This window comes from Stegastes partitus, unplaced genomic scaffold, assembly GCF_000690725.1.
Source record: "Stegastes partitus isolate 25-593 unplaced genomic scaffold, Stegastes_partitus-1.0.2 Scaffold1488, whole genome shotgun sequence".
Classification (NCBI taxonomy): domain Eukaryota; kingdom Metazoa; phylum Chordata; class Actinopteri; family Pomacentridae; genus Stegastes; species Stegastes partitus.
The window spans coordinates 123,055-149,391 of NW_007579219.1; the positions used below are offsets into that span (position 1 = coordinate 123,055).

Genomic DNA, 26,337 nt, shown 5'->3' on the forward strand with positions numbered 1-26,337 from the left:
TCTTGGCGTCTTACTTTTTCCTGTGTTACTATAATATCATTCAAACATTCAGAAGCACTTTGCTCAGTATAGATCAGTTTGGACAAGTGAATTAATGCTCCAAAATAACAGCATCAGAGATTAAATAAGCACTTTGACATTTTGCGGTACATTCGAAATTCATTGTAGCTAAACACATCGCCCCCTCATAGCATCCTACAACAACATAAGCACTCCATTTTCTTTTCATTCTGGAATTTTAAGTAAATATGTAGCTAGTATTTGTTGTAATTTTAATTTACAACACTTGCCAATACATAAACAGTGCTCTGAAAATGCATTGCATCGGAATTATAGTAATCATCTGCTGCTCCTTGGTGACTTATTCTGACATTAGTATTGCAGATGTGCAGAATGCATGGAGGGGGATCGTGGAGAGATAGTCATCTCTCCCAGAAACTATCAGGGAATTTTTGCATTATTCACCCTCCCTCTTTTATTAGCCTGGACTTCCATGATCTGCTCGCATTGTTAATATTACAGGTTTGGCTGCAATATTTAAAATTCTGAATACTAGGACCTAAGTCAGCTGGGATAGGCTCCAGCCCTCCCGCAACCCTCGTGAGGATTAAGCGGTGTATAGATAATGGATGGATGGATGGATGGATGGATGAATACTAGGATAAGTCATGTTGAACCATCTGAGATAAACATACAATACAACTTGCTTTGCAAACTAAAAGGAACAAACAAGCTAGCTTGCAAATGCACATGGAACTTTAGGTAAATGTTAACGTAATTCCGAACTCAACATGATTTGAACTTTTTAAGAGTAAAGGAACCAACCAGCCAGAGTGAGGAAGAGGAATAAAAGGTCTGAAATCAAGGTGAAGCGTGTAGCAGTTGTCTCTTGATACTACATTGTCAAGCATCCCCACTTGTGAATATATTTTCTGTAAGTGGGTGAAGGAACCAGGAACAAATCTGGCACTGTTATTAATCAAACTCTTCTTTTTCTTTTCAGCTTTTCGGCAGGCTAGATGTTCTGTGGCATAGAAATAAGCTCTGCACATCTGGCCAAATGATAGATTAAGGATAAATGAAGCCTCCTAGTCTGAAAAGTCAAGTGCCTTAAACGTGCATTGTTTCTGATGACCAGCAGGGGGCAACTGCTCTGGAAGTCCAATTGAATTAAAGTCTATGATAAAATGACCCTCTTTCTCACTTGATTTGTTACCTCAGTAAACATTTTACTAATCAGTTAATGTGTCAGTTGCTAGTTTTCTATCTTTTCAGGATGATAGTTGTGTAAACTATAGTTCCATTTAGAGTACAAGAGATGATAAACCAGGGTATATTTTAGGGCGGGGCCACCTTAATATTGACAGTTTGTTACCAAATCAAAGCCTCCCCAACTTCTCAGTAAGATCTCGCTCCTCACATCCAGTTTACAAAAAACTAAGATAGCGATGATCAAATTCCAAACTTGGGGTTTAAGAACAGTCCACAAACCAATGTGAGATGTCACTGCTGCAACATTCATCTATTATATACATTCTTTAGGGTGACATGTCATACCAGTGAACTTTTATGTAAAAAAAAATGCAATGCAAAACATGTGCATCTGAGTGGGTGTATCAGTTAACCATTAGTTTGACTCTTAGAAGAACACGTTGAGTCTAAAAACAACAATGTGTGGTTTTACAGGACGAACGTGTAGGACTATTTGTTTACCAGACACAGTTGTTTTCTGTTGTCATGCAAATGAGCTGCTGAGTATTTTTTCATATTTAGATGACAGATATGAGAGCGATATGGGTCTTCTTGTATAACTGCCGGCAAAATATATTAGAAAGCAAATCTGTGTATTTAGCAAAACATGCAACTACTCCTTCAGCATAAAGACGAACTAAAGCTGCAGGATTTTTAAAAAATCTAAAAAGCACACTTGAACATATTCCACGTGAATTAGAAAACAATCTAGATTTATTCACAATATTCTGCTACTAGCACTTCCGCAACATACTACCTCAGAGTCATTTCCATTGTATCCTTTTGACTTCTCCTTTCTGTTCAAAAAGATAATTTTTCTTTAACATTGTGAGTTAACTCTTTCAAAAAGCGTTTTATCTTTTACGGACGAGCCGACTGATTACTGGGAAAATCAGATTTTAAAGATTAACAGTCTCCCTGGGGTCAAGAAAAAAAGGATTGTGCTTTTACACAGTACATTATTCTTTGTGAAAATGCAGACAAACGACGAACAGAGAGAATGACAAATGAGGAAGAGTGCAGTGCTTTACAGGAATTATTCTTAATTACATACAAAGCTGCCATTTAGAGTCCATTGTCCTTCCTGAAAGTTGGCAGACCTTAGCACAATGTGTTGACTGCATCCTTCCTTTCTCTTTCTTTATTTGTTTTTCTTCCCCCATTCCGAGGGTTACACCGCATAACCATTCTGAACCCTCTATAATTTCCACTCTAATCAGTCTGTTCTTTTTTTTTTTTGTGGCAAAGCTTTAATCAAACATCTCATAGCCTCCGCCAGCCAGAAATGTGTTATTCTGACAGAAAAACAAAAAAGCATGCAATTACTCCCAGAGGACCTGTCCCTCCTCTCTGCTACAGCTGCAGGAAAGAGGGCACTATTCCAGACACATCCTCCTCCTCCTCCTCGCTCCTTTTCTTCTGCGTCGGAAAATAAGATCCCTCAGCCGAAACCATAATGACAGAGGATGTAAAGATGTGTTTCGTAATGTACACAGTGTAGAAACACTGACTAGAACAAGAGGTTGTTTCTTCTTCTATAGAAACATCACCTCATGATTTACAGTGAGGGTTTATCCAGTAATTGCCTATGTCATTTGTGAGGTTTATAACCCAAATATAACTTGCGGAGGCTTTTCATGTAATTAAATGTCAGAGACAAAAAAATAAAAAATGAACTGAATCAAAGTGATCCGGCTTCATTCCTTTTTCACATACCTGTGCATATCTTATTATAGAAATGCTGCTCTCTGTTCTATTGCACCATCGTCAACCTACCTCATGTACACTTGGTGTCAGTAACTTTGTTGTTTAATAACTGTATTTGCACTGCTTTTGGGTTCTATGTAATTTTGCACTAAAAAATCTTTTTTTTAATACATGTCTGTATTCATACATAGTAGTTCAACACTCATTTGCCGTCCACAACCTGTTTCCCTTTGTTTAATTGCATGTGTGCTTCATTTTGTGTAGGTACTTTAGGAGCTAAGTAAACACCAGTCACATTCCTTGTTTGCATTCACATACTTGCATATCGCTGATTGAGATTTTTAATTTTATGAAAATCTTACAGGGTACAGAGGAGGACAGCTTTATATGTACAAAAATTGAAATCTTTTGTAAACCTAAGAGTTACAGTCATCTTCAAATGTATTCATACCCTTCCATTAAAGAAAAGGCAAAATTCACAATAGTCACTCAAATAACTAGAAACTGAAAAAAGTCATAATAAATAAAAATTTGCTAAATTCTAATTTAGTGAAATAAGACATTGCTTTTGAATTGTGGTTGAAAAGAATAATTAAGAAAAAAAATGTCCCAGACAAATTAGAGCACTTTTTTATTTTATAATTTTTATTTATTTATTTGTTCCTTTCATGAAGGTAGACAACATAATTTGTACATAAATGCACTCTACATTTTCAAATCAACACCTCCATGATTGGAAAGGAGCAGCAAGAAGAAAAAAAATTATTGTATTTGCCTGCCCCCTATTTAAACAAATAAAATGAGAAAACAAAAAAAGAAAGAAAAGATGGTCCGATATCACACACAGTTGATTTTCAGTAACCTACCCAATTACCACTTTGATTATAATAACAAAACAAAATAAAACAAACAAAATGAAACAAACAAAAAAACATACAAGTAAAATTTTACAACTCAACACAATTGATCCTTAATGCCCAGTTTAAGTTTCAAGTACATATTGACAATTTTTTCTACATTTGTACATTTTTTTTTAAATCTATAAATATCTGTACAACCTTTTAAATCTTGTAGTTGGGAATTCCATATTTTTACACCAACAACTGAAATACACATCTGTTTCAAGGTAGTCCGAGCAGCCTGGTGCTTAAAATAAAATCTTCTTCAATGATTTTCATCTTCTGAAGTAAACACAAACAACTTTTGCAGGTTTCCTGGTAAAACTCTGTTTTTGGCTTTCAACATAATTAGTAACGTCTGGAGTTCTATTATATCTGTTAGTTTTAGTAACCCTGATTTAATGAATAAACTATTGGTATGTTCACCAAATTTAACTTTGTGAATAATTCGGATTGCTCTTTTCTGCAATAAGAACAAAGGCATTATATTGCTCATATATATGCTGATGAGCAGTGGGCCAAAATCAGAATACCTGTCAACAGGTGCAGAAGTCTGATTGAGAGTTACAGAAAACACTTGATTGCAGTGATTGGCTCAAAGGGTTGTTCAATGAAATATTAGTTTACGGGTCCCATCATGCTTGTTTTTTTTTTTTTTGTTGTTTTTTTTTTTATGTTTCTGCTGAACCACAATTCAAAAGCAATGTCATGATTTTCTTTACATTATTTATTTATTACTACTTATGTCAATTTCATCTTATTTCAGTGACAGCTGTTTTTTCCCCCTTCTTTAATGGGAGGGCATGAATACATCTGAGGACAACTGTACATATATTGCACTGCCAAGGCAACAATAAAAATCCAGTAAAAGCTGCTGAATTTGCCATCTTGAGGTGACAACGTCTACTGAATGGACAACTCCTGGGGCCTTCAGTGACTGTAATATAACCTGCTGGACCTGTATCATCACATTTTCACTGGTTCAACACTGACTAGGGCTGGTTTTAGCTGTGAGCCAATGGCCTTGATTCAGGTGCTAATTGAAAGCAAGTGGGCCTCTACTCTGTGGTCTGCTTATGTCACATGCAGCACACCCTGATCACTCTCGTTCTTCTTCTTCTGTGTGCAGGCTGCGATCTTAAGGCAAAGTTCCAAAAGTTAAAGCCCATTGCCAGCATAGTCCATGGTGACGTGTCAGTGATCATCAAGTGACGTTTAAAAGTTGTCAACGGACCGTAAACCAACCTGCAGCACTGCTTACACCTCGAACTGCTCTCTTCCCCCCTCTTTTGCAAGTAGGAAGGCCTCCCTATCAGTTTATTGAGGGATTAGAGCATCCATACCAGTTTTAAACGGTCCCTGTGCCGTTGTGTTTTGCTAAGACTGGCTGGTCAGATCTAGAATCTGTAGCCCCACTGCAAAATAGACAATGGGTGTGTTGCTGCAACATAGGAAAACCTATTTCAGACAATTATCCTGGCAAAAAATGGAAAATAATTGTCCTATTTGATGGTACAACATGTCCTAATTACTTTCAACATCAAACATGCACTGTGGGGAAAACAGTTGTGCTTCCAGCTGACCCACACAGAAAAACAACAAAAATAAGCTCCTTGCTAAACATGCAAAGGTCTTTTGTGCACTCAGAGAGCAGAGGACAAATTATATAGAGGCAGGCAAAATATTTAGTGCAGGTAATTTATCTCACTGCATGAATGGAGCTCTGAGCTCAAGCAGTATGTGCTTAATTTGTTGGTTATTTTACCGTCACAATGTGTTTATCCTTTGCTTTGTAGAGGCTACTGTTAATGTGAGCACCGGTAAATCTTTCCCATAAAGGAAATGATAAACAGATTGTCATCACTGGCCAGGTACACAGTAAAAACAGTAAAACAATACTCTGCAAAAGTTTTAAGCACTAAAATTACACAGGCAATGCTTTCAAAAGTAATGACAAATAGTGTTTGTTTATCACTTACATTCATACAGAGCAGCAAACAAACTTGTGTGATCACATCTGACAGGTGTTGTGCAGATTTTCAAGGTACTTCGCAGGTAGGTTGTTCAAACACACCACAGTCCTGTGGTTTTAGGCTGCTTCAGCTGCTTCGGTCTCTTCACGTGACCCCAGACTGACCCACGGTGAGATCAAAGCTCTGCAGGCTCCACATTATCCGTCGCAGGAATCCTTGTTCTTCTTGTGGCTGAAGATAGTTCTTTCTGACTTGACATGTTTGGGGTAGTTGTTTCATATTGCTGATTGAATTTGGGACCAAGCAGACGCCTCCAGGGCGGTACTTCATATCGAGCCTCGAACTTTTGCGTTTTTCTCCCCATGCAGCCATATAACAGTCAGGACACTGGGAAATTCTGGGTTATTTTGCTCAATTGTCTCGTGATGAAAACAAGAGACTTGCAGCATCATTTGTGTGTGAGTCTAGTGTCAAACAGTTACTATAAGTTACCTGTTGTGCATTAAAAAAGAGCTACCTTCAGCTTGATGCATTTAATGTCACGGCATAGGCAGTTAAATTAAACAGCCTCCACATTTTTATTGCCTTTAAAACACCATGGGTTCCTCAGGTTGGGGCGTCTTCACTGTCCCTGTTGTCAGTCTAGTGACCAAGCTGTGGCGTCTTAAGTTTTCCCAGATTGTCTTATCTTTATTTTTATTGTTCCAGAGATGATTTCTTGCTACAGCATATTGCTATCTTGCAGTGTGAGGCAGACTTTAGTGATTTTATCACAAATAGAAATATTGCTGCATTTCAGTGAAAGTTCCTCACTGTAAACATCTGCAACATTTACTGCCCTGACATCAGAAATGTGAAGTTCTTTAATCATCAGTGGTGGTGGAAGTATTTAGATCCCTTACTTAATTAAATATGCCAATACACAAGATAAAAATACTCCAATTCAAGTTAAAGTCGTGCATGACATAATTACATAAATACTTGCAGCAATATGTAGTTAAAGGATTAAAGTAAACGTGCTGGTTTGGTCTCTCTGAATCGTGTTATTGCATTATTAGACTAATGGCTCTGAAGTAGTTTGCTGACTTTAACAGTGTAAGCAGCAGAGTAAAGCTAGTTTGAACTTTTTTATAAACTGTTTTATATACAGGAATACACACACACACACACACACACACACACACAGATAGATAGATAGAATCATTTGGATATTTACTGAAATAAAACCATGTGAGAAGTTTTCAAATTGATTTTCATTTATTTCAAATTGAAATTCCATTTCAGACGCTGCAGTTTGCAAATTACTGCAATTTACTAGAAATGTTAAACAGCATCTGTCGGGCCATCGGTTCTTCACATTCACCCCATAATGCTTGTACCTCACATGTTTTTCTATTACACAGTGAATACTGAACTGAATCTTGACTTTTAAAACTTACCTTGCAAATCAAACTGGACATTTTGCCCAAATCATTCACACCTACTGTTAACAGCTCATAGTCATCTGAATATGACCTCAGCTACACACTGCTTTTAGTCGGACATCAGAAGCAAAGAGGTTGGAAACCACTTTTTTTTTTTTTAACAAAGTGCTGCATTTTAAAAGCCTATTATGTCTGTGTGAATTCTCAGTCATCCTGGTCATGGTCATCCTAAGAGCTTCAGTAAAAAGGCAACTGGACACTCTGTTTTTGGTTCTTGAACCAAAAGTTTCTTATATTATTGTCTGTGATAAAGCTTCATCCTACAAGAAGGATGCCACACAAAATGAGAAAGTGCAACATCTCTCTCTGAAATGCAATGAAGTGGATAAAGCAGCATAAGTACTACAAAACTTAAGTAAAGTACAGAGTAAATGTAACTGATTACTTTCCATCACTGCTTATCATAAACTTAAGGTATTTTTTACTGAGCTTTCTTTGTCAGAACCACACATACATCTTTATATAGTGTTTAAACGGAGACAACAAGCCTCGTTAAAAACCTGCGCTGTGAGTTTAAACGTGCTGCTGGTGAACACACCCCTGGCTGCTCAGCGGCACATTTGGATTCAACAGATAACTAGTCCACAAACATGGGTGACGATTTGGGTGACGAGTGGTGGAAAAATGAGGGCAATTCAGGTATTTCGCTCAATTGTCATGTTGTGAATAATTTATAAAATGTTTGAGAGGTTTCGGCGTATCCCTATAAGCTTAAGTTAGCTTGTAGCAGCTGCGAGAAACGTCGCTTCATTATAGCTGGCTATAAGCTAACGTTAGCTAGCTAGGCTAGCTAGCTAGCAAGGGTCGGTTACTTTTCGTTAACTTTAGCTACACTAACAGTTAACAGTTGTCATAACCACAAGTGTAGAAGTACAGGTGAGGTTCTGTGTAGCTTACCTGTGTTTTTGTTAGGACATGGAGTCTCGGTAGCACGAGTTGTTAAGGGCAGACTGTGTAAACACGTGTGTTTGGGTCTGTGCGTGAGTCATCACGCAACACATTAGTGTAACGGTAAAGTTGCTCCGAGGTCGTCTATGTTGCTCTGTTCTCCAACTAAACCTAACAGTTAGCTGTCCTTCACACAGAACTTCATGCATACATGTGGCTGTGCTCATATTCCTCCCCATACATCAGCAGAGGAAGTTCCCTGCGGCTATTTCTTGCATAGCTTCATGCACTCTGCATACCAATAGAGGGCAGTCACGTTGTTTAAGGATTACCCACATGATTGTGTTGGACAGCGGAGTGATGCAGAGCAAGATAAAGTAGCTTATGTTTTAAAGTGGCTTTAAAAAAAAAAAAAACATTTATATTAGGACATGTATGTATGTGCTTACTAATGGGCATGCACAAACAAAACACAATTAGCTTAGCATTTGTATATACATGTATATGAAGAGAAAACTCACACATACTTGGTGAACAGAGCATGATCAGTGCAATATGTTATGTATTGACCTTAAAGCCAATAAGGTACACAATATTCCAGCCATGTCTTTTTGTTATAATTTACGTGCATTTTTTAAGTAATCTAATCAAATAAAGCACTGTTTGTTCTGATAATACAAGTATACACGTTGCCTATTAAAAATAAATGCAGCTCTATGTATTTGTATGTCTACAGCTGTGAAGATTGGCTTTTCCTTTCATACTATACAGCTACTCTTTCTTTTCCTCTGTCCAATTTATGTTAAAGAATGTTTAATTTTTTATTTATTTTTTGACATGCAGTGACTCAAGTGTTTCATATTTAATTTAATTGATCATTTATAGCCACTTTAACTTTTTTGTTGCAGTATCACCTTATACAGACTAGACATCTGCATTAAACTCAGTTCATTCATACATTTTGCATTTATTTATCATGGAAGTTAGTAATTTGCATAATCAGACTGAAGTGCTAAATGTGTTTTAGTTAGAGGCGTGTTGGTCATTCTCAGGTCAGTGTTTTTCCTGCATTCACTGTTCGAGGTGTTTGATTCTTCTGTCCCTTATTGAGCGCTCTGCTTCTTCTGTTGGCACCGTATCCTTTGGTCTTGGGGATCCTTGTTGAGCCATGCTTCTGAGGAATCTGTTTAGAGAAGAAAGAAGCAACTGTGTGTTAGGAGGTGTTCACCAGATGTTTAGTCCTCCAGATTTATTTACCTTTTGTAAAGCATTTGTTGTTCCTGTAAATATGTAGTAGTGCTGCACTTTGGAAAAGAAACATATGGCTTTTCCTACAGGCCTGGTATGGCATGCTTTACCCACACTATACAGTAATGAGCCATGATCATGTGTATCTTTATTGTTGCTGTAGAGGTCCATCTGGGAAGGATGGAAAACACGTGTAGAATAAATGTATTTGCTGCACACATGTTACACTCAAAGCTTTATGTGATTACTTATGAAAACCCATGTACTTTTTATATCGAGAGATTTGCGCGCATGTTTCTTTTTGTAGGTTGGCCCCTTTACCCTGACTGACATCCCATCCTTACTCGCATTTATATCACAGAGCTGCTTGACAGAAAAGGCTATGAGGCTGACAGAAAATTGACAGGGCAGAAAAGGAGAGTTGAAGTTTGTTAGATAGAGCGTGGGATTGACTTTGAAGTCTTAAGAATGAGGCAGAGATTTGGAAGGAGCAGTATGACTTTTATGGTGATGTGTCTCGTGGCCAAATGCTCACGCTGACGACAAAGATTCTCATGAGGGGCCTCGGTCGAGCCTCGAACTGTCATCAGATTCCTCATCTCACCTTGGCAACCGGTGATGTCAGGGTAGTTGACGCTTCTCCACGTTTGGCGTCACATAACCAGTATGTTGGCTTTCTGCCAGCCTCCTCTTCCACAGGAGATGTTATGATTTACCCCAATTTGTCAGCTGTTCTCTTATGTATATGTCACAGCTCATCAGGGCTTTGCTAACTGGTTGTAATTGCTTAAAGCTGTCTCACAGCCAATAGGTGTCTTAGTCTATTTAATTCTGCCACACTATTCAACTGTACATTATGGTGAACTTTTTATTTTTTTAAAGATTTTATTGTAATGCTTGTTGTGTTCCTGTGTTGTTATGGTTTCAGGGTTGGTACTTCTAGCTCATGAAAAGGAACCTACTGACCTAAAAACAGATAATACATCGAGTGCTGTTGTTTAACATTTATTTTTCAAGGTGTTCTGACATTATTGCTTTGCCTCATGTGTGAAGGTTACCCATCAAACAGTACATTGTATTTCTGCAAAAAACCTTTCCTTGTTAGCATGCTAGCTGTTAGTGGTTCACCCTCACATTATTCTTTTATAAATCTGTCATTTTTCATATATTTTGCAACTTTAGCCTTACCTTTAAATATACTGGATAGTTCTTCACCTGCATTCTTTCTATTGCAGTTTTAGCAGTAAATAACCGTGTTGTCAACAACAAAAGTTCAGAATATTGTGTGTTTGTAGTTGATTATCACTTAAATGACACTCAGACAGCTGGTCAGTTTTGACTCTGGTACTGTGCTGTTTCTTATGCATTTTACAGACAGTAGAATCTGATCTGTGATGTTTCCAGATGATTTTACATGTTGGAAAGTGATGCCTCTAGAAATTGTCTTTTACAAATTGGGAGGATTAGTTGGAAGGAGATTACATGAGCTGAATACTTTGGGTTGCTTGTTTAGTTTAGTTTAGTTTTTTAATGAAGAAAACCAGAGAAAATGGGGAAATGGATTTATGAAACAGCTGAAAAAGGGTTTAATTGTACACCAGTTGTCAGTTTCCAATGATTCATACTGAAGTAATTTAGACTCTAATAATTACAATTAAAATTCATAATGCTGACTCGAAATCAAAAAGGCTTTCAGCAGTCCAATATCCATAAACCTCGAAAACCCCCACCAGCGCTAGATGCTCCAAGTTTCATTGTATCAGAAACCTTTCCAGCCTTTAAATACAAACCAGCTCAGCAAACATGTAAAACTTTTCTTTCCCAGTAATTCATCAAACAAACATCAAACCAGGGTTCGACTTTTCTTTTTTTTTTCTCAGTAACTTTCCAGCTGTTGTGCATTTTAACTGGCTAGCAACCCAACTCTTTTGAAAAGTAATCCAAATGAAAATAAATAATAACAACAAAAGCACTTTTAATGAACAGAAGAAAAAAAACATGAATGAAACTTATGAAAATTATGAAAGTACATCACATATTTGGTTGCATCATGTCTCACTTAGCTACAGGCACACATGTCATACAGGCAAAGGGACGGTAAAGTCGGTAAATGTAGAGATACACTAATTAAACAATGTAGGTTTTTACAAAGGCTCTTCTTGGAGTCCACAAAGCATTCATTTTACATCTGTTACCAAATACATCAGTCTCAGGGTTCTCCTTAGAGGAAATGTGTTGTAATCTTGTCAGGGAATGAGACTGAGATTTTGTTCACCTAATCACAGAGGCCACTTACTGTAATATTTGAGGAGTGTGATGCAGGAGAGTTAGCAGGGGATATAGTGATGCTACTTGTAATCTTTCCAACACCTTTTACATGGCAGCCATTTGCAAGCACTTGAGTCCTTTGTTCATGTCGGAGATAGTATGACCCAACAGGCTGTGGGATGCTGTGGCCATTCAGAGACTGGATATATGGGCTCCCCAGATGGATATGGATCTTATTATCTTCTGATGTGATGATACTGGGACTTCTGTCGGCGCTGTTGGACTTTTGATGTTGCCAGCTGTTCTGCGGCTCTGGGGTGTTGCAAAAGATAGCCTGATTTGTAACATCTGCCGGCTCCGGAGAGCAGGTCCTGACTGTTACGATCTGAATGGGGGAGCTGTTGTGGTCAGGCGTAACGGAGCGTGATGAATTTGGGCTTAACGCCCGAGAGATGGGTGTTCCGTTTAGTGGGGACATGGTGCGGTCGGGGCTTGAAGAGGGGCTCTTAGGATTAACTGCAGGTGAACCTGAGTTCTGGATGATGGTGATTCTCTGCTTAGGTGAAGCTCCAGTTGTTGGGATGACAGCTGTGCTGGTGTAAGACGTGGCTGTGTCTCCAGTGGGGCTGCTAATCTCGAGTGTGGCTGTGTTGAGTATATGATGTGGTGTTACTTTGATGTGCAAGGGCTGCCCTGGTGTGTGTGTTAACGTCATGACTTCTCCATTCCCTGTTTGGTGCATATCTATACCTGAATGGCTGCTGTACTGGCTGATGTTGTTATTTGCACTGTTTAAGCTGTTCAGGCTGTTGACAAGGGAGCTTCTTCTGTTTATGACCTCTGTATTGTGGTTCGGATCCTTGTCATCATTTTCTTCATCTAGTTTCTCGCTGTGCCCGCCGTAGTCAGGCAGCAGGCTCTCTGCAGGTGCAGTTTGTACCTCTTTGGTAGTCTGATGGTGTTCTGAGAAGTCGTTGTTGGCACCAGGTGTCAGATTCTTTACTCGTCTATACCGCTCTAGCTCACTAGTCAGTTCCTTCATCTCTCTGGCCAGCTCTTTGTTCTTGGCTTCTTGCTGGGTCAGTTTTCTCTGCAGTGTGGACTGATCCATCTGCACTCTGCAGATGGACTCCTCTGTTCCCATCAGCTTCTGCAGTTTTTCCTTCAAGGTATCTACTTCTCTGGTTAAGAGTCTGGATTTAACCTGCTCCTTCTGAAGGCGGCAAAGGAGAAGGTGCTCCTGGTTGACCTCTTGCTTTTCTGCCTGCTCGTACCTAGAGAGCTCCCTCCTTGACACATCCAGCTCCTCTGTTAGAGCTTGGCACCTGCCCTGTTCGTCTTTGAACCTCCTTTCCAGGGACTCAAAGTCCTCTTCCACTTTCATTAGCTCTGCTTCCAACACTTCCTTGTCCTGAAGTCTTTTTCGCAGCTTATCAAGCTCCTGGGTCAGTTCTTTAACTTTGTTGTCCTCAGTTTGGCAGAGATGGGTAGTGTTGTTGGGAATAGAGCTGTATGTGTACTTCTCCTCTTTTTCTCTCCTATTTTCTAATATCTGTAACTTTTTCTTCATTATGGTTATTTTACTCTGCAGCTCTCGGTTTCTCTCCTCCTCTGTTTTAAGTCTGTCTCGGAGCTCATCCTTCTCCTTTCCTATGCCCTTAATCTTTTCTTCTAAATCTGCCTTAGACCTCAGTGCCTGCTGCCTCTCCTCTCTCAGTCTCTCTGTTATTGTTGCCAAATTACCTTGCTCATTTCTTTTGCCCTCCTTCCTATTGAGTTTTTCCTCAGCCTGTCTGAGCCTCTCGGCCATGCTCTTTCTTTCCTCCACCAAAGCTACTGTGAGCGACCTGAGCTTGCCCAGGTCCTGTCTGATTACCATTTCACTCTTTTCCAGTCGGCCTTCAACAGCCTCTAGCTCTCTCACCCTGACTCTCAGAGCGTCGAGCTCGCCAGACAGCATCTTGCTAGCCTCTCTCTCTCGCTCCAAGCTGCTCCTCAGACCACTACAGTCCTGTTTGCTTTTACCCAAAGCCTCCTCTATCCTGTCCAATTCACTGATTCTGCCGTTGAGCTTATCCACCTCAACCTTCAGGCTACGGCAGTGGCTGGTCTCCTTTGCTAGTCTGTTGTCCAGGTCTCGACACTGGTCCGCCATGCGTATCAGCTCCTCATCCTTCCCCTCCATTTCCACCACCCTTCTCCTCAGTACCTCCACCTCTGACAGCAGACTCGGGGCTGTCATGGTGTTCTGCCTTTGGTGGGAGACGGAAAAGTGATTGTTGTGCTCCACGACAAGATACAGGGATTTGGGTTCCTCCTCCACCTTTGCACTGGTTTTAGCAGCGCTGACCCCGTCCTTGATATGATCGGTGATAGCGCTCAGTTCTTTGATATGATGTCTCTGCTCCTCCAGCCGCTCACTCTGACGCTGTTGCTCCTTTACAACCAGCAGAGCAAAAGCCTTCAGCTTGGTCAGCTCCTCTTTTAAAATTGATACTTCTCTTTCCTTTTTCTCCTGCTTTATGTCCTGGTATTCTCTCTCCTTTATAATCAGAAGCTTGAGTCTGTGGAGGAAAAGAAAGGGCACTTATGTCAAACAAAATGATGTGGTCAAGTTCTGGTTGTGTAACTTACTCTTACTTCAGCCTCCAAGAACACATTTTTATTTTTATACTTAACCTCTTGCACCGAAATAATTTGTGTTATTTCCCGGATAAACATGTATTTAGTTTTCTTGAAGAATTTAAATAAGCGTTTCATGCCTACTCATATTTCTGCCGAGGCTAGGAATGCTTTCTTTTCTCTTGTGCAACTCTCTATGCGTGCCTGTAAAACTTACGGCATGCAGATATGTCTGTAAATTTCTGTGTTGTGCATTTCTCTCTAGGCAACATGCATTCTGGAGGATGTTTTGACTAGCACGGCAGATGGTCTCTTGGCAGGGAGTATTTGTTAATTAAGAAGTTCCTCTACCCTTGAGTACCCTCAACAGTGCACCCAATCACCCTCCTTCTGTGCACCTCGAATGCCACCCCATTTCCAGCTAGGAGAGGCAGGAATTCCCCCCTGTTCTTTAAGTAATTACAGACTGGCTACTTTTACCAAGTGCTGTCACTCCACATAATTCCCCAGATGCATACCAGCAATGTACAAACATAATTCGATTCACGATGTACATTTTCTGTCATCTCTCGCACGCTTCAATGTCATCACACACTAGTTCATTTTTGCTGTTGAGAATCGAAGAGTTTGGACTGTTTAGGTACACAATATACAAATAAAAATCTGATAAACAAAGAAAAAACAACAGGAATTGATACAGAGTGCTGACATTTAGTTGTATTTATTTTCAGAAACTGCATATTAGGTTTGTCATTTCACATTTAATGCTTAAGATGTTTTGTGGTTTGCCTGTGTTGCAAAGAGTTTCTAACATTTGACAAATAGTTTTGTGGAAAGTCGGTGTTGATTTGTCAGTAAGATTTGTTGGCCAGCAAATATAAAATATGAGATGTTACATTGTTAAGACTGAAAAGAAACCAGCTGAAAAACACTCAGATCATCTGCAGTTGTGCTGTTAGAATTTGCATCACCAGCAGTTGCAATTTGCGTGCGGCTTGGTTAAAATAGCAAGGTTTTAATGTTCTAAATGGAATGAATGGCTGGTCGGGAAACAGCGGTAAATGTTTCTGATGTGCATAAATAAGTAGACTACACAGCTTAACCTCAAGATGGGTTTTTATATAGTTCCATTTTTGGTTGTAAGTATGCAAACCCCTGTTAAAGCAAAGAATTGCAAAAGGCTATAACTTAAAATCAAAATGCCATAAGTGCTCACAATGAAAAGGTTTCAGAGTAGTCAGATTTACTATCATTAAATCTACAGCTTTAACACTTTTTAAAGTGCTCTTTGGGTTATTTAGTGTCCGTTTAAGCATTGTAAGAAAATCTCTCTGTCTAATCCCTGCATTACGAGCAAACAGTTGCTTTGTCCGTGTCGGCTCATCTGGCAATTATCAAGCAAGTTTTTAAGTAATAGCTGTTTTTAAATGCACCTTTCGCTGTTCAATAATGTGCAGTTCCTACCTGTGCAGTAGAGCTGGCCTGCGTCCTTTTTAAAATCCTCAGAGAATAAATTGCCTCTCTACTCCTTCACCTCTCCCTTTCCCGGAGATCCCAGTGATGTGGACATTCCATCCGGAAAACCAAACATTATGAGAAGTGCTCTGCACACTGAGTCTCATTCGCAGTCAGTGGCGCCCATTACATCATCAGCAGGTCCTTATATGGGACTGTACAGGCTCTAGCGCTGTGTGTGTGTATGTGTGTGTGTGCATGTGTGTGTTTTTTCTGGAGTTCAGCCCATTGCAGATGAGGTCATGGTGTAGCCATGCCAAAGAGGCTAATGGGAAGGACAGAATGTGTGTGTGTGTGTGTGTGTGTGTGCTCGCAAAGTAAGCTAAAACTTAAATCACAATTCAAACTCCAAAAGATAACACACTCAGGTCACAGGATTAGTTTGGGCAAACATGTTAACCATGCTACATAAGGGCCAAACCTGACTTGGCTTGTCCAGGGAGCTGCGGCTCTTCCAGAAGCATGCAAACTGTATTAAACGCTGTGTGTGTGTGTTGTGTGTGCGTGTGTGTGTATGTGTGTGTGTGTGGTGTTCTCATGTTTTAAGAAGAGAGGCATGTTTTGTGAGTTGTAGCTGCTTTGCCTGGGGCCTGATAACCTGACTGGGAGATGACATCATCAGTTCATCGACCCTCAATTACATCCATATGTCTCTTTTCTCTGTCTCTTTCTTTCTTTTCTCCCGTCCCCGCACCCTTTTCTATATCTCTTTCTTTGTCTGCCTTTTACGTTCACTTTCACGATTGTAAATTTTGGTTTTGTAACCACAGTTTTTACCTTTCTCATGCCATCAATTTCTTCGTTATCCACGCGTTCTTGTTGTTGCATTACTCAAGTCAAATCCGTGTGCTCAGTGGAGCGGCGAGGAATGACAGGTTATACTTTGATTCTCACAGTCTGTCTTGTCTGTCACAACAAGAACTGGCAGAAGTTGTAACTAAAAAAAAAAAAAGAACCCTAGTCTTTTAACTTGTTAGATGATAGTGCTGCAGGAGAAAAACATAAATATAGATTTGGTCATGTTCCCCTCTGGGAGCACTTATTTGCGCTATGGCTCCTCGTTCCAGCTTTCACTGGGGAAATAAACCTCTGGAGGTATTTTTTCTGTCAAGCAAACCCATATAGGCCCCAAGTAAAAAGAATTATTCCCCCTGTGTCATGTTGCCATCACACAAGAATTTAGAAAACAGCCAAAAAAGTGCACTTAAACTTCACTTTGTTGGACATCTATATCCGCAAGGCTTTTTTCTTCACACCAGGCGTGAATATCCACACAGTTCACATTCATGACATGCAATGAAAGCTTGCGCAACAGGGCCAAACGTGTGCAGCAGAAAAGCCTCATACTAATTGCTGTGGACTATCCTATGCTGAAAGAAAGGCTCGCCCACTGAAATCATTCAGATGCATGTCAGGGACAGCAGTAAGGAATCACACGCACGGTTTACATATCCGAGCAGATGTACCAACAGTGTTTACACTGTACTTGAAAGTTTCTGTCAGCTCCACGTTCAGCTGCTTCGTCCTAGCACAGCACATTTTATAGCAGCAGCATCCCAAAACTATTATGTTAAAGCTTAATATGTGAATTCCTTCCATCAGAGACACGGCTGCCTTGATATACAGTTACTGATTCTGCCAGTTACATAAGTCAGTGATGTAAGGCCTGTCTTCTGTGCCTGGTTGGCATTCACTTTAATCCCTTAATTGATTCAGGACAACTGTGGCGGCCTGTTTCGGATTGCTGTTGTTGATAACATTTCATCTCTAATTGTTTTTGGTTTGTAATGGCGATTACGTAAGGTTGGTGCGGCTGTTGTTTGGGAAGATTATAACACTTTGTTAAAACTGTCTGAGAGGTGTTGATGTGTTATGCTGAGTGGTGTTTCTAACGTACAGTCCACCCTCACCGATATCATTTGCGGCCTTTATGACTGCAGGTCTGTTGAAGAAGGCTCTTAGTGAGGAGCGCCCAATGAAGTGGCAACTAAGTGTATACTCTGCAGGGTACAACTATCTGGAGTTCTGAGGAAAGTTAAACTTCACATGGTGACTCATTAGTCCACAGTGGCCATTATAAATTGTGTCATGGGGTAAATAATGCAACACGAGCAGCAATTTAATTAAAACATTGGATGAAAATGGGCACCTCAGGCACACAGCCGGAGTTGTTGTTTATTGCCTGCTTCTCGGGGACACAATTTCTTTTCATTTTTTTATTTTTTTTCCTCTCTTTTGGAATTTTCGAGTGAAACTGAAACTGAAAACACAGAAAGTTAGTTCATCTCCAAGTTTTAAAAGTTTTACACCAGATCCAGCCCACTGGTGTACCACAACTCAGCACTGGGGTTGTCAGAAGCCAAATCACAGGACTGGGTAGGAGCAACTCCAGGCATTTTGTGATGGATCGTTATTGGCTCAGTAAAACCCCTTTGGCTATTTAAGGTATGTCAAAAACATCCCATTGCGCTCAGATAAAATACACAACACCTTGAAGAAACACTAGAAACATTAGTGGAAATAAATAATCAATTGAACAAAAGCCAGGGAAAGTTGCGCTGCTTGTGTTTTGCGTTTATTTCATCTAAATTTGTTAGCACATTTTGAAAACGCAGCTGTTGATTATAAACTGCTCCTTAACTTTATTAGATTATTTTGTTCATGTTGGAGATTAAGAAAGACTGTTTACAATTTCCTTCCTGATCAAGAGTGACTCTTCTTTCTTAGCAGATATTATACAAAATCTCCAACATTTGGAAATTAATAACAACCCGTTCATTTGCAGGTCAAAGGAGGGCTTGATTAATTAATCAACTAGTTTTTGCCTTGACCCTTACGATTCTTTCACAAGGAACAGATAGAGAGATATTGAGATATTTTTCTTGTTGTGGAATGTAAGAGAAATCCTCCTCATTCCTTTCAATTCCTATCTACTGACCAACTCCCAAACCAGAGTTCATGAGTTCCTGTTTCCCTAAAAGGAGGAACTGTCATCTGCATCACTTGTCCTCGATTAAAAGCATGATCCGATCCCTCAAAGGTCATTTCAAACCCTCTAACGCTGCTGATATATAATTCCCTTATATGAGCAGAGCACTCTCTCTTCTGTTGTCATAGCTCCTACTTTCATCCAGGAGTATAATTTTAAATCTTGTTGGGGTTTTTTCTGCTGCCATCGATAAATTCATCCCATTTTCAAGGCACTATCGTATGGGATGATACAATTGGCTCATTGAAGATGCAGAGAAAAGAGCAGCTGCTTAGGTAGTCTCTCCTGGCTTTCTTCTCCTGATTTATCTGCATGTTTAATAAAATCGTAGGTATTACTAAAATGACCTCATATGCTCAGTATAGATAATAAATGGGCCCAACAGCTTGCGATCAGAGCAGCGGTTCTGCTCTGAACTGATGCACTGCCAGACTCCTATGGTAATTTATGGACATCTTCTTCTGACACATTATTGGCCGAGCAGGCAGATGGTGGACGCATTTGAGTGTGAGGGATGGACAGAACAGCTGTGGGCGCTACGGCACAGCCAAGTTTACTGTATCCTTTTTCTTTGAGCACAGTCGAGAGAATGTTTCCTCCTCCATGTTTAACCAAGCAGGAGGGGCCTTTAATTGACTGCTTGTTAGCCATGCTAGCATCGTCTCTCGGGTTATTACTCTGTCTCTCTGGTGGTTGTTCGGCCACTTTGATCCAGACTGAATTGCCATTCATGGTACCCAGAAGATCAATCCTTTTGTGAGCCCCTGACTCCTGCCCCTTGCCCCTCCAGCAGGCTGATGTTTTATTCAAATATCTCTACTGCTATTGGAGAGCAAGAGGATAAATTCCCCTGAATTTGTGGTTTTGAGTGAAATATCTCAGCCACCAGTGGATGGATTGAAATTTGGTACAGCCTTTCATGTTTTCCTTGGCATACACACTAATTACTTTAGTGATTACCTGGTCAGTTATAGTTGCGTCAGAATTGTAACATGTCCGATACTTTGGTTTATGATCTAGTCAGCTTCAGATATACTTTGACTTTAGTGCTAATCAGTAAATTGTTAAATGCTAACTCACTAAACTAAGATGATGAACATGGAGAGCATGCTTACTTTGGGGTTGATTTTAGCCTTTATGCCCAACCACTGCTATGTACAGCCTCATAGGGCTCTGTTCAAAAAAATCTGTGCATTCCGTTCCTACATATGTAGCACTTACTGATGATGTATCAATGAGAAAGCCACATCAGTGGAGAAGTGAAAACACGATCGATTTTAAAGGGCTTTGTGGGTGTTGGGTAAAGTCTATGAAAAGTTTGTGATTTCAAATTCAAGTGGACAGATGAGAGCATGGATGCCTTTTGTGTGTTGAACATGTGTGTGTGGTTAATGCTGAGATGCTGTCAGCTCAGTGACAGACCATATGAAACACACACAGGCTTCAAGCATGTTCTGATAGCTGAGGTCGGAACAACCAGATTGCCGCATTGGCATCGTGATGTGCAGATGTAATCGTCCTTTGACACGCAACAGGGATCATACTATAGCATAAAGTGATTATATGGCGTGACTGGAATTCACTGTATAATTCGCAGCTAAAACAGGTCATCTGCTCTGCACATGGCACCTGGTTGGAGCTACGTCTTCAGGGAAATGAAAAAGAGAGAGGGGTGCTGATTTTAAACCAGGCTGAGTGGCTCTTTTGGCTCCAAGCACATGCTTTGAAAAGAAACAGAGAGGGAGATTGAAAGATAGTTGAAGAGGATTTGGAGTAGGGGTGGAAAGTCTTTTCAGTTAAATATTTAGGCAACTGCAAAGAAAGGAGCAAGAAAGACAGGATGGAGCGGGAGATGAAAGGGACCAGCGTATCGCCATGTGCCTTGTGTTGTTTACCCTGTGGATAAATGCAAGCGTTGCTCAGCCCAAGCCTATTTGAGCCGAGCTCAAAGAAGCTGAAGTGCAGTTGAGAATGTAAAGAAAGGGAAAAAAACCTCTTGTATGTGCTTGAGAACAAATACACTTGAAATACATGCAGGAAAGACAGGATTTTCATATGGCTTGATTGTTCATTTGCACTTATGTAATCTATTATGTGGTGGAATAGAACAACAGCAAACATTTTTTTCATCGATTCATCATTTAGTCTATAAAATGTAACAAAATGATTAAATAAGTATGAAAACTACTAAGAAAACTCTACAAACTCGATGAAAATTGCAACACTGTTGTTGGGTAATGTCTGGCATTGTTGCTGCAAAGATAACATTTCATTAATTGTCAAAACTCTGACAGATTATTTTTCTGTGAACTGACTAATCAGTAAGTCCAATAATTGTTTTGGGTCAAAATGAGACACTACCATGGAAAAGATAATAACAAAAGCAAAGAGTACACCTGTTGATATCCTCAACAGTCCAAATGTGACATTGCAGCAGCACACTTTCACCACTGGCCTGCTGATCAGGTAGTGTAATATATGAAAGCATGATGTTTCAGATGAGTTTTTTTTTTAAATAGAAGACATAAAAGAGGGTAGGCAAGGAGATGAAAAAACTTTGTGTTTCAAGCACTCAGGAATGCGTAAGCCACACAGGGTTCACACCACACCACAGACATGCTGTCTACTCATGTATTAATCATCATTAGGCCAAGATGAACCACAAAGCCTTTATGTGTGCATGTTTAAGGTTTCCACATTGTATTTGAATAGACAGAATTCTACTAAACTTAATCACTCTACTGCCGTGACTATTTTTGGTCTTTAATTGCATGTGTGCCTGTGGTGGATCAGTAAAGCTTTTTCAGTTTGGCACACAGATGCAGACAACTAGTCTCCTTCCAAGGCTGCAAGCCCAGTGCGGGTCCAGTCTCTACACAGCTAGATTACAGAGTGGACTCTGGTGGTACATGAGCCGAGACAACCGGGGACTTCAACAAAACAGCCCTGTTGTGGGCCTTAAATTGCATAGGAGAACCAGTGACCACCTTCATGTTAGACCTAGCTGTACCCGGAGGCCACATCTAAATATGCTCCCTATTTGGGAAGGGAATCTTTCTACCCGCCAGCAAACCCTCAGCCCATTTACTTAGTTTAGAAGAGGGCTTTATCCTGTGCTGTGTGGTATTGTTGAATTGGGCAGGAGAGTGCCAATTTAGACTGTACATGTAATTGCATGTGAGTGCATGTTTATGTGTTTACAAGGGAGAGTGAACAGAGCCAGGCTGGCCACAAAGTCTAACCAAGTCCAGGATGTAATGGACTGTGTCTGAGTGGAGTAGCTCTAAGTACTGTCTTGAGGTCACATACACTGTCTAGTAGAGATGCAGGAGCCAACAGTGCCTTTGCTCACTCACTCAGCCATGAAGAGCTTTACAGACCAACACAGACTAAAAGAATTTAAGCCTGCACAAGTGTACATCACAGAGCTCAGGTCTGGCTTGTTCCAGTATGCTGAAATACTTAAATCCCTTAGCCTCTCCTACGCTAGCTGTAAATCCTCATCTCTTTTACATCAGAAGGGATTCCGAAAGGCATGGATGGATATTTGTACAAGCCTAGATTCAATACAGGCTACCAATTTTGTGGGAACTATAAAATATCAATGTTGTTTTCTTTTTTTGCTCAGGCATTCATTTGAATCTCTGGGTTCCGTTGCACAAACCTCTCTCTGTCCTGCTCCAATAGACTGGCAAGGCAGTTGCTCTTGTGGATAAAAGCCCTGTGGCTGCTCTCTTGCTCTTCTAGCTTGTGTAGGGCCTCGTTGCGAGAGCGGGTCACCTCCTGAAGCTGCTCCATCATCTGTTTGGAGGAACGTTTCTGGGCCTCCATCAAGTGACAGAGCTGAAGGGGATAAAAACATAGGAAGCTGTGAGGAGGAAAATGTTGGTATACTGTGACTTGTTTCAGGGCTGCCCAGAGTGTATGAGGAAGCAGTACCTACAGTATGTAAATGTGGCAAATGAAGCTTTTATTACTGTAGAAGCTGGACACCAATTGTAGTTTTATAGGATAATTTCACTCATATTACAGTAGGAAGTCATCCATACAGCTTGGGCTTCCCTTGATGACCTTTTTGATGCAGTTTTCACCCATCGAAATACAATATGCTGTAATGGAGTTTTATTGCAACACTGAACTGGTCGCATAATGTAGAAACCTTGCTCTGAAAAGTCTTCATTGGAAATTTTTCACTGCACGAAACAGATCTGCAATCCTTCAGTTTACAAATTTGTAATTATTGCACAAGGATAGATCCACCGCATGCAACACCTGTTGCGCAAAGTAACACATTTGTACAACGATGCAGCAGTAATAGATGTTCTTTTGTCAGACAGTAATGCATTCATCTCATTAAATTTGATTATCCGCTCCATATGGCGTCTAGTTTCTCACTATTGACTGTTGGTACCTGAGCAATTGGTTTTCCATACACATCCTGCAAGTGGTCCTGCTGGGCCCGGAGGGAGTCTCTCTGCAGGGCACGGAGCGCCATCACGGCTCCACTGAAACCGTAGTGGGCCCCCAGTAGACACGAATCCGTCTTCTCTGATTTCAAAATTGCAATTACCTCATCTCTCGCCTGGTGCGACAAACATTGCAGTAGAACAGCGGCTTTAGTTTCAGGATCTTATGATTGCTGCAATTACAGTAACAGTTGATGCAGTATATGCGCTTTTTGAGTTTCACACGAGCTACATTAAACTACAAAATTAATGCAAGAGTGGACAAATCATCCTACCTGTAGTTCACCTTCAAGAATACTGAGCAGAAACAGCAAGTCGTCACAGGACAGGTCTTCTCTTGTATGTCTGCCCTTCGACCTCTCTCTCTTGCCTTGCATCGTGTCCCTTTAGTTCTTGATTTGGACTGTCTGGATGGGCTGAAAAAGAGATTCTTAGTTGCATTTCTTGATATCATGTTGATTCCAAGACACCATGTTGTTACTTTTACCTAGGTGTACATGATTTAACATCGAGGAGAAACGATGAGAAATGATTGGAGGTGGCAGTTGAACATTGTGGACCAAGAGAAATATGTGTGTCTGATCAACAAGGTTAAACAAGATCATGCATCATATCTTCATAGTACAAGTGGTTATTATGTGGCTTCCATAAGTGATACAGATTATATAAGCCTTTATGGACTAATCCTAAGTCAGGAGGCCTCTTGTCATAACAGTTAGTGTTATTGAAATGGATAGGCCTGCGTCTGCCATTACTTTGTATGAGGCTTATGTCATCTCATAGTCTTACTCTTAGCACATTTACAGCAATCACTGTTACTTTGGCAGACAAAATGGAATAAAGGTTTCCAGAAAGTAGGACATTGTTTACTGACCACATGAGCTCGATACAGTGTGTGTGTGAGACATGTGTGTGTGTGTGTGACATGTGTATGTGTTTGTGTGTTATTGAAGCAAATCACTTGAGCTAAACATTGTTTGCGAGCCAACTTTTTCTGAGCTGGTGTCCTCATCTAAAAGACAGAAGGCAAGCAGGTTTGTATTAGCGAAAGATGATGTCATCTCTCTACTCCTCAGCTCTGCTTTTCTAGTCCAAGCTCTCACAGTGGCCGAGAGCGCCTCTTATTCCCAAGCTGTTGGTCAAGTTTCTTTAGATAAGTAAAGGCCTTCGTGTTTTGAGAAAAGGCAGCTATGTGTCCAGAGGTATTACAGTGATACAGTGAGGCTGTTTTAAGATGGCGTGTTAGCCTTCCTCCGACCTTTTTATTGGTTGTTGTTTGAAAAACTGTTACCAAACAGAAAAGCACAGAGACTCCCACTCCTGTTTTTACCAGCAGCTCTTTCTCTTACACAAGCACACATGCACAAAGACGGGCAGCATCTGCTTGTTGTCATCAAGGCCTCAGAGCAACCTTGAGTCCCTCTAAACAAGGTAAGCACTGTTACATAAGGAACAAACATTGTGCAGGAAAAACAAATTAAACAGAATACAAGCCTTTTCACTAGTTCACACTGTAGCCGATAACATCCTTAAATACCAAATCCCTACAACGAGTGCAGGCTTACTGAAATAATGGTGTCCACAGAGAAGTATTTTTCCCTTGGCCTCTAATGTAGAACGAAAAAGAGTGATGTATTCAGAATCCCTCCCTTCCTCTTGATACCCTCGCTGTATCCATCAGGAAGTCAGAGCTGTCCCTGCAATCCTTCACTTCACTTGTTTTAAGCTACAGGAAAGACTGATGGAAACTCTTAAAGGAGTTTTATTTAGGTAAGACTTATCCAGAAATCATTCACAAAACAGAGAGCCACAATGTACAGGAACAGACACCCAGTACTGAAGAAAGAAAGGAGTTTGTGGAGTACAGAGAAACGCAATCAGTTAGCTTGAGTATGTCTAGTCCAAGGTAGGTGTTCGGATCAAGATGAGGACATGCAGGAAGGTTGATGTGAGTTGTGGATCTTTCGCCCATTTTTTCTGTGGGGGGGCCTGAGGTCTGTTTTCCTTGGACACGAGTGTTAATAAATTTCTTTTCTCTGCCCATCCGATGGCGCTTTTAATGCGTGCAGCCAAGCCGTGACACGTGCTTATGCTTCCTTGCCCTTGGCCCTCAATTGACTAATGGTGATGAGGTCTGAACACCTCACAAATCTCTCTCTTTCTGTCTCACACTCACACACAGAGATGACATGAGTCAGACTGCCTTCTTTCTTTCGTGCACTCACAGCGTCTAGACAAGCACATGCTTACTGATGTCTAAGCACGGTTTCCACACAATGCCAGGCATGTGAAAATGCCTCGAAACTTCAGTTCTGGCTCAGAGCCAGAGTCAGCCTTAGTAATGGTTGCCAGGGCTGTCCCACTGAGGACTGTCCTCTGGCAGGCAGGTTGGCTTCCTCACATGTGTCTGGCCGCCTCTGTTTATTTATCTGAACACCACCCAGGGCAGCACACAGCATGCCTGCCCCTCTCTACTCAAAAGGGCATCACCTTCCCTCAGAATAAACCATTACTAAAAGTAATCTTACTCACTACAAATTCTTACCAAAACTGGTCTATTCTGCATAGAAAAGTGAGATGAAATATCGTCATGGACTGAGAACAATGACAGGTTACACTACCTATTTGGTATTGACCTTATTTGTTGAGACTTAGAAATATGTTTATCACTGTCAGAACAAGACTGAATAAATGAAGTCACACTAACAAAGTTGCACATGATGTGTTATTGTAAGACGTTTCTACACATGTAAAAGCTGTGACCTAATCCAAGATGTCATGTAGAAGCAGCAGGTTTGACAGGAATAATTTGAAAACGGCACAATTCCTTAGAGATTGTTCGAGTGTCGAGATCAGATATGAACAGGCAGCTTAACGGTACTATAAGGTTGTAAAGCACTATGTGTCCTTTTGTTGTCTTGTCTCAGGTGTTACATAACTATTACACCTCCTACATGTTAAAATATCAATTTACATACCATTTATTCTACAAATTACCTAGTCTCTCACCTACAGAGATAACCAGTG

The 26,337-nt window shown here is 40.4% G+C and overlaps 2 protein-coding genes across 2 annotated transcripts in view; one reads left to right on the forward strand and one right to left on the reverse strand.

The window, feature by feature from the left end:
- The first annotated feature begins 7,857 nt into the window (after nucleotides 1-7,857).
- The window catches only part of cmss1 (cms1 ribosomal small subunit homolog), a 32,290-nt gene continuing 13,810 nt past the window's right edge, over nucleotides 7,858-26,337 (forward strand). The window contains exon 1 of the mRNA XM_008300013.1: nucleotides 7,858-7,953. Coding sequence (XP_008298235.1) covers nucleotides 7,905-7,953 — 49 coding nt within the window. The 5' untranslated portion in view covers nucleotides 7,858-7,904. The remainder of the gene's footprint in view (nucleotides 7,954-26,337) is intronic.
- Nucleotides 11,403-23,687, reverse strand: LOC103370843 (filamin A-interacting protein 1-like). Its single transcript, XM_008300014.1, has 4 exons — nucleotides 23,586-23,687; nucleotides 23,256-23,426; nucleotides 22,509-22,687; nucleotides 11,403-14,282 (listed from the first exon to the last, which is right to left on the reverse strand). The coding sequence occupies exons 1-4, from the start codon at nucleotides 23,685-23,687 to the stop codon at nucleotides 11,726-11,728; spliced, it is 3,009 nt and encodes a 1,002-aa protein (XP_008298236.1). The 3' UTR covers nucleotides 11,403-11,725.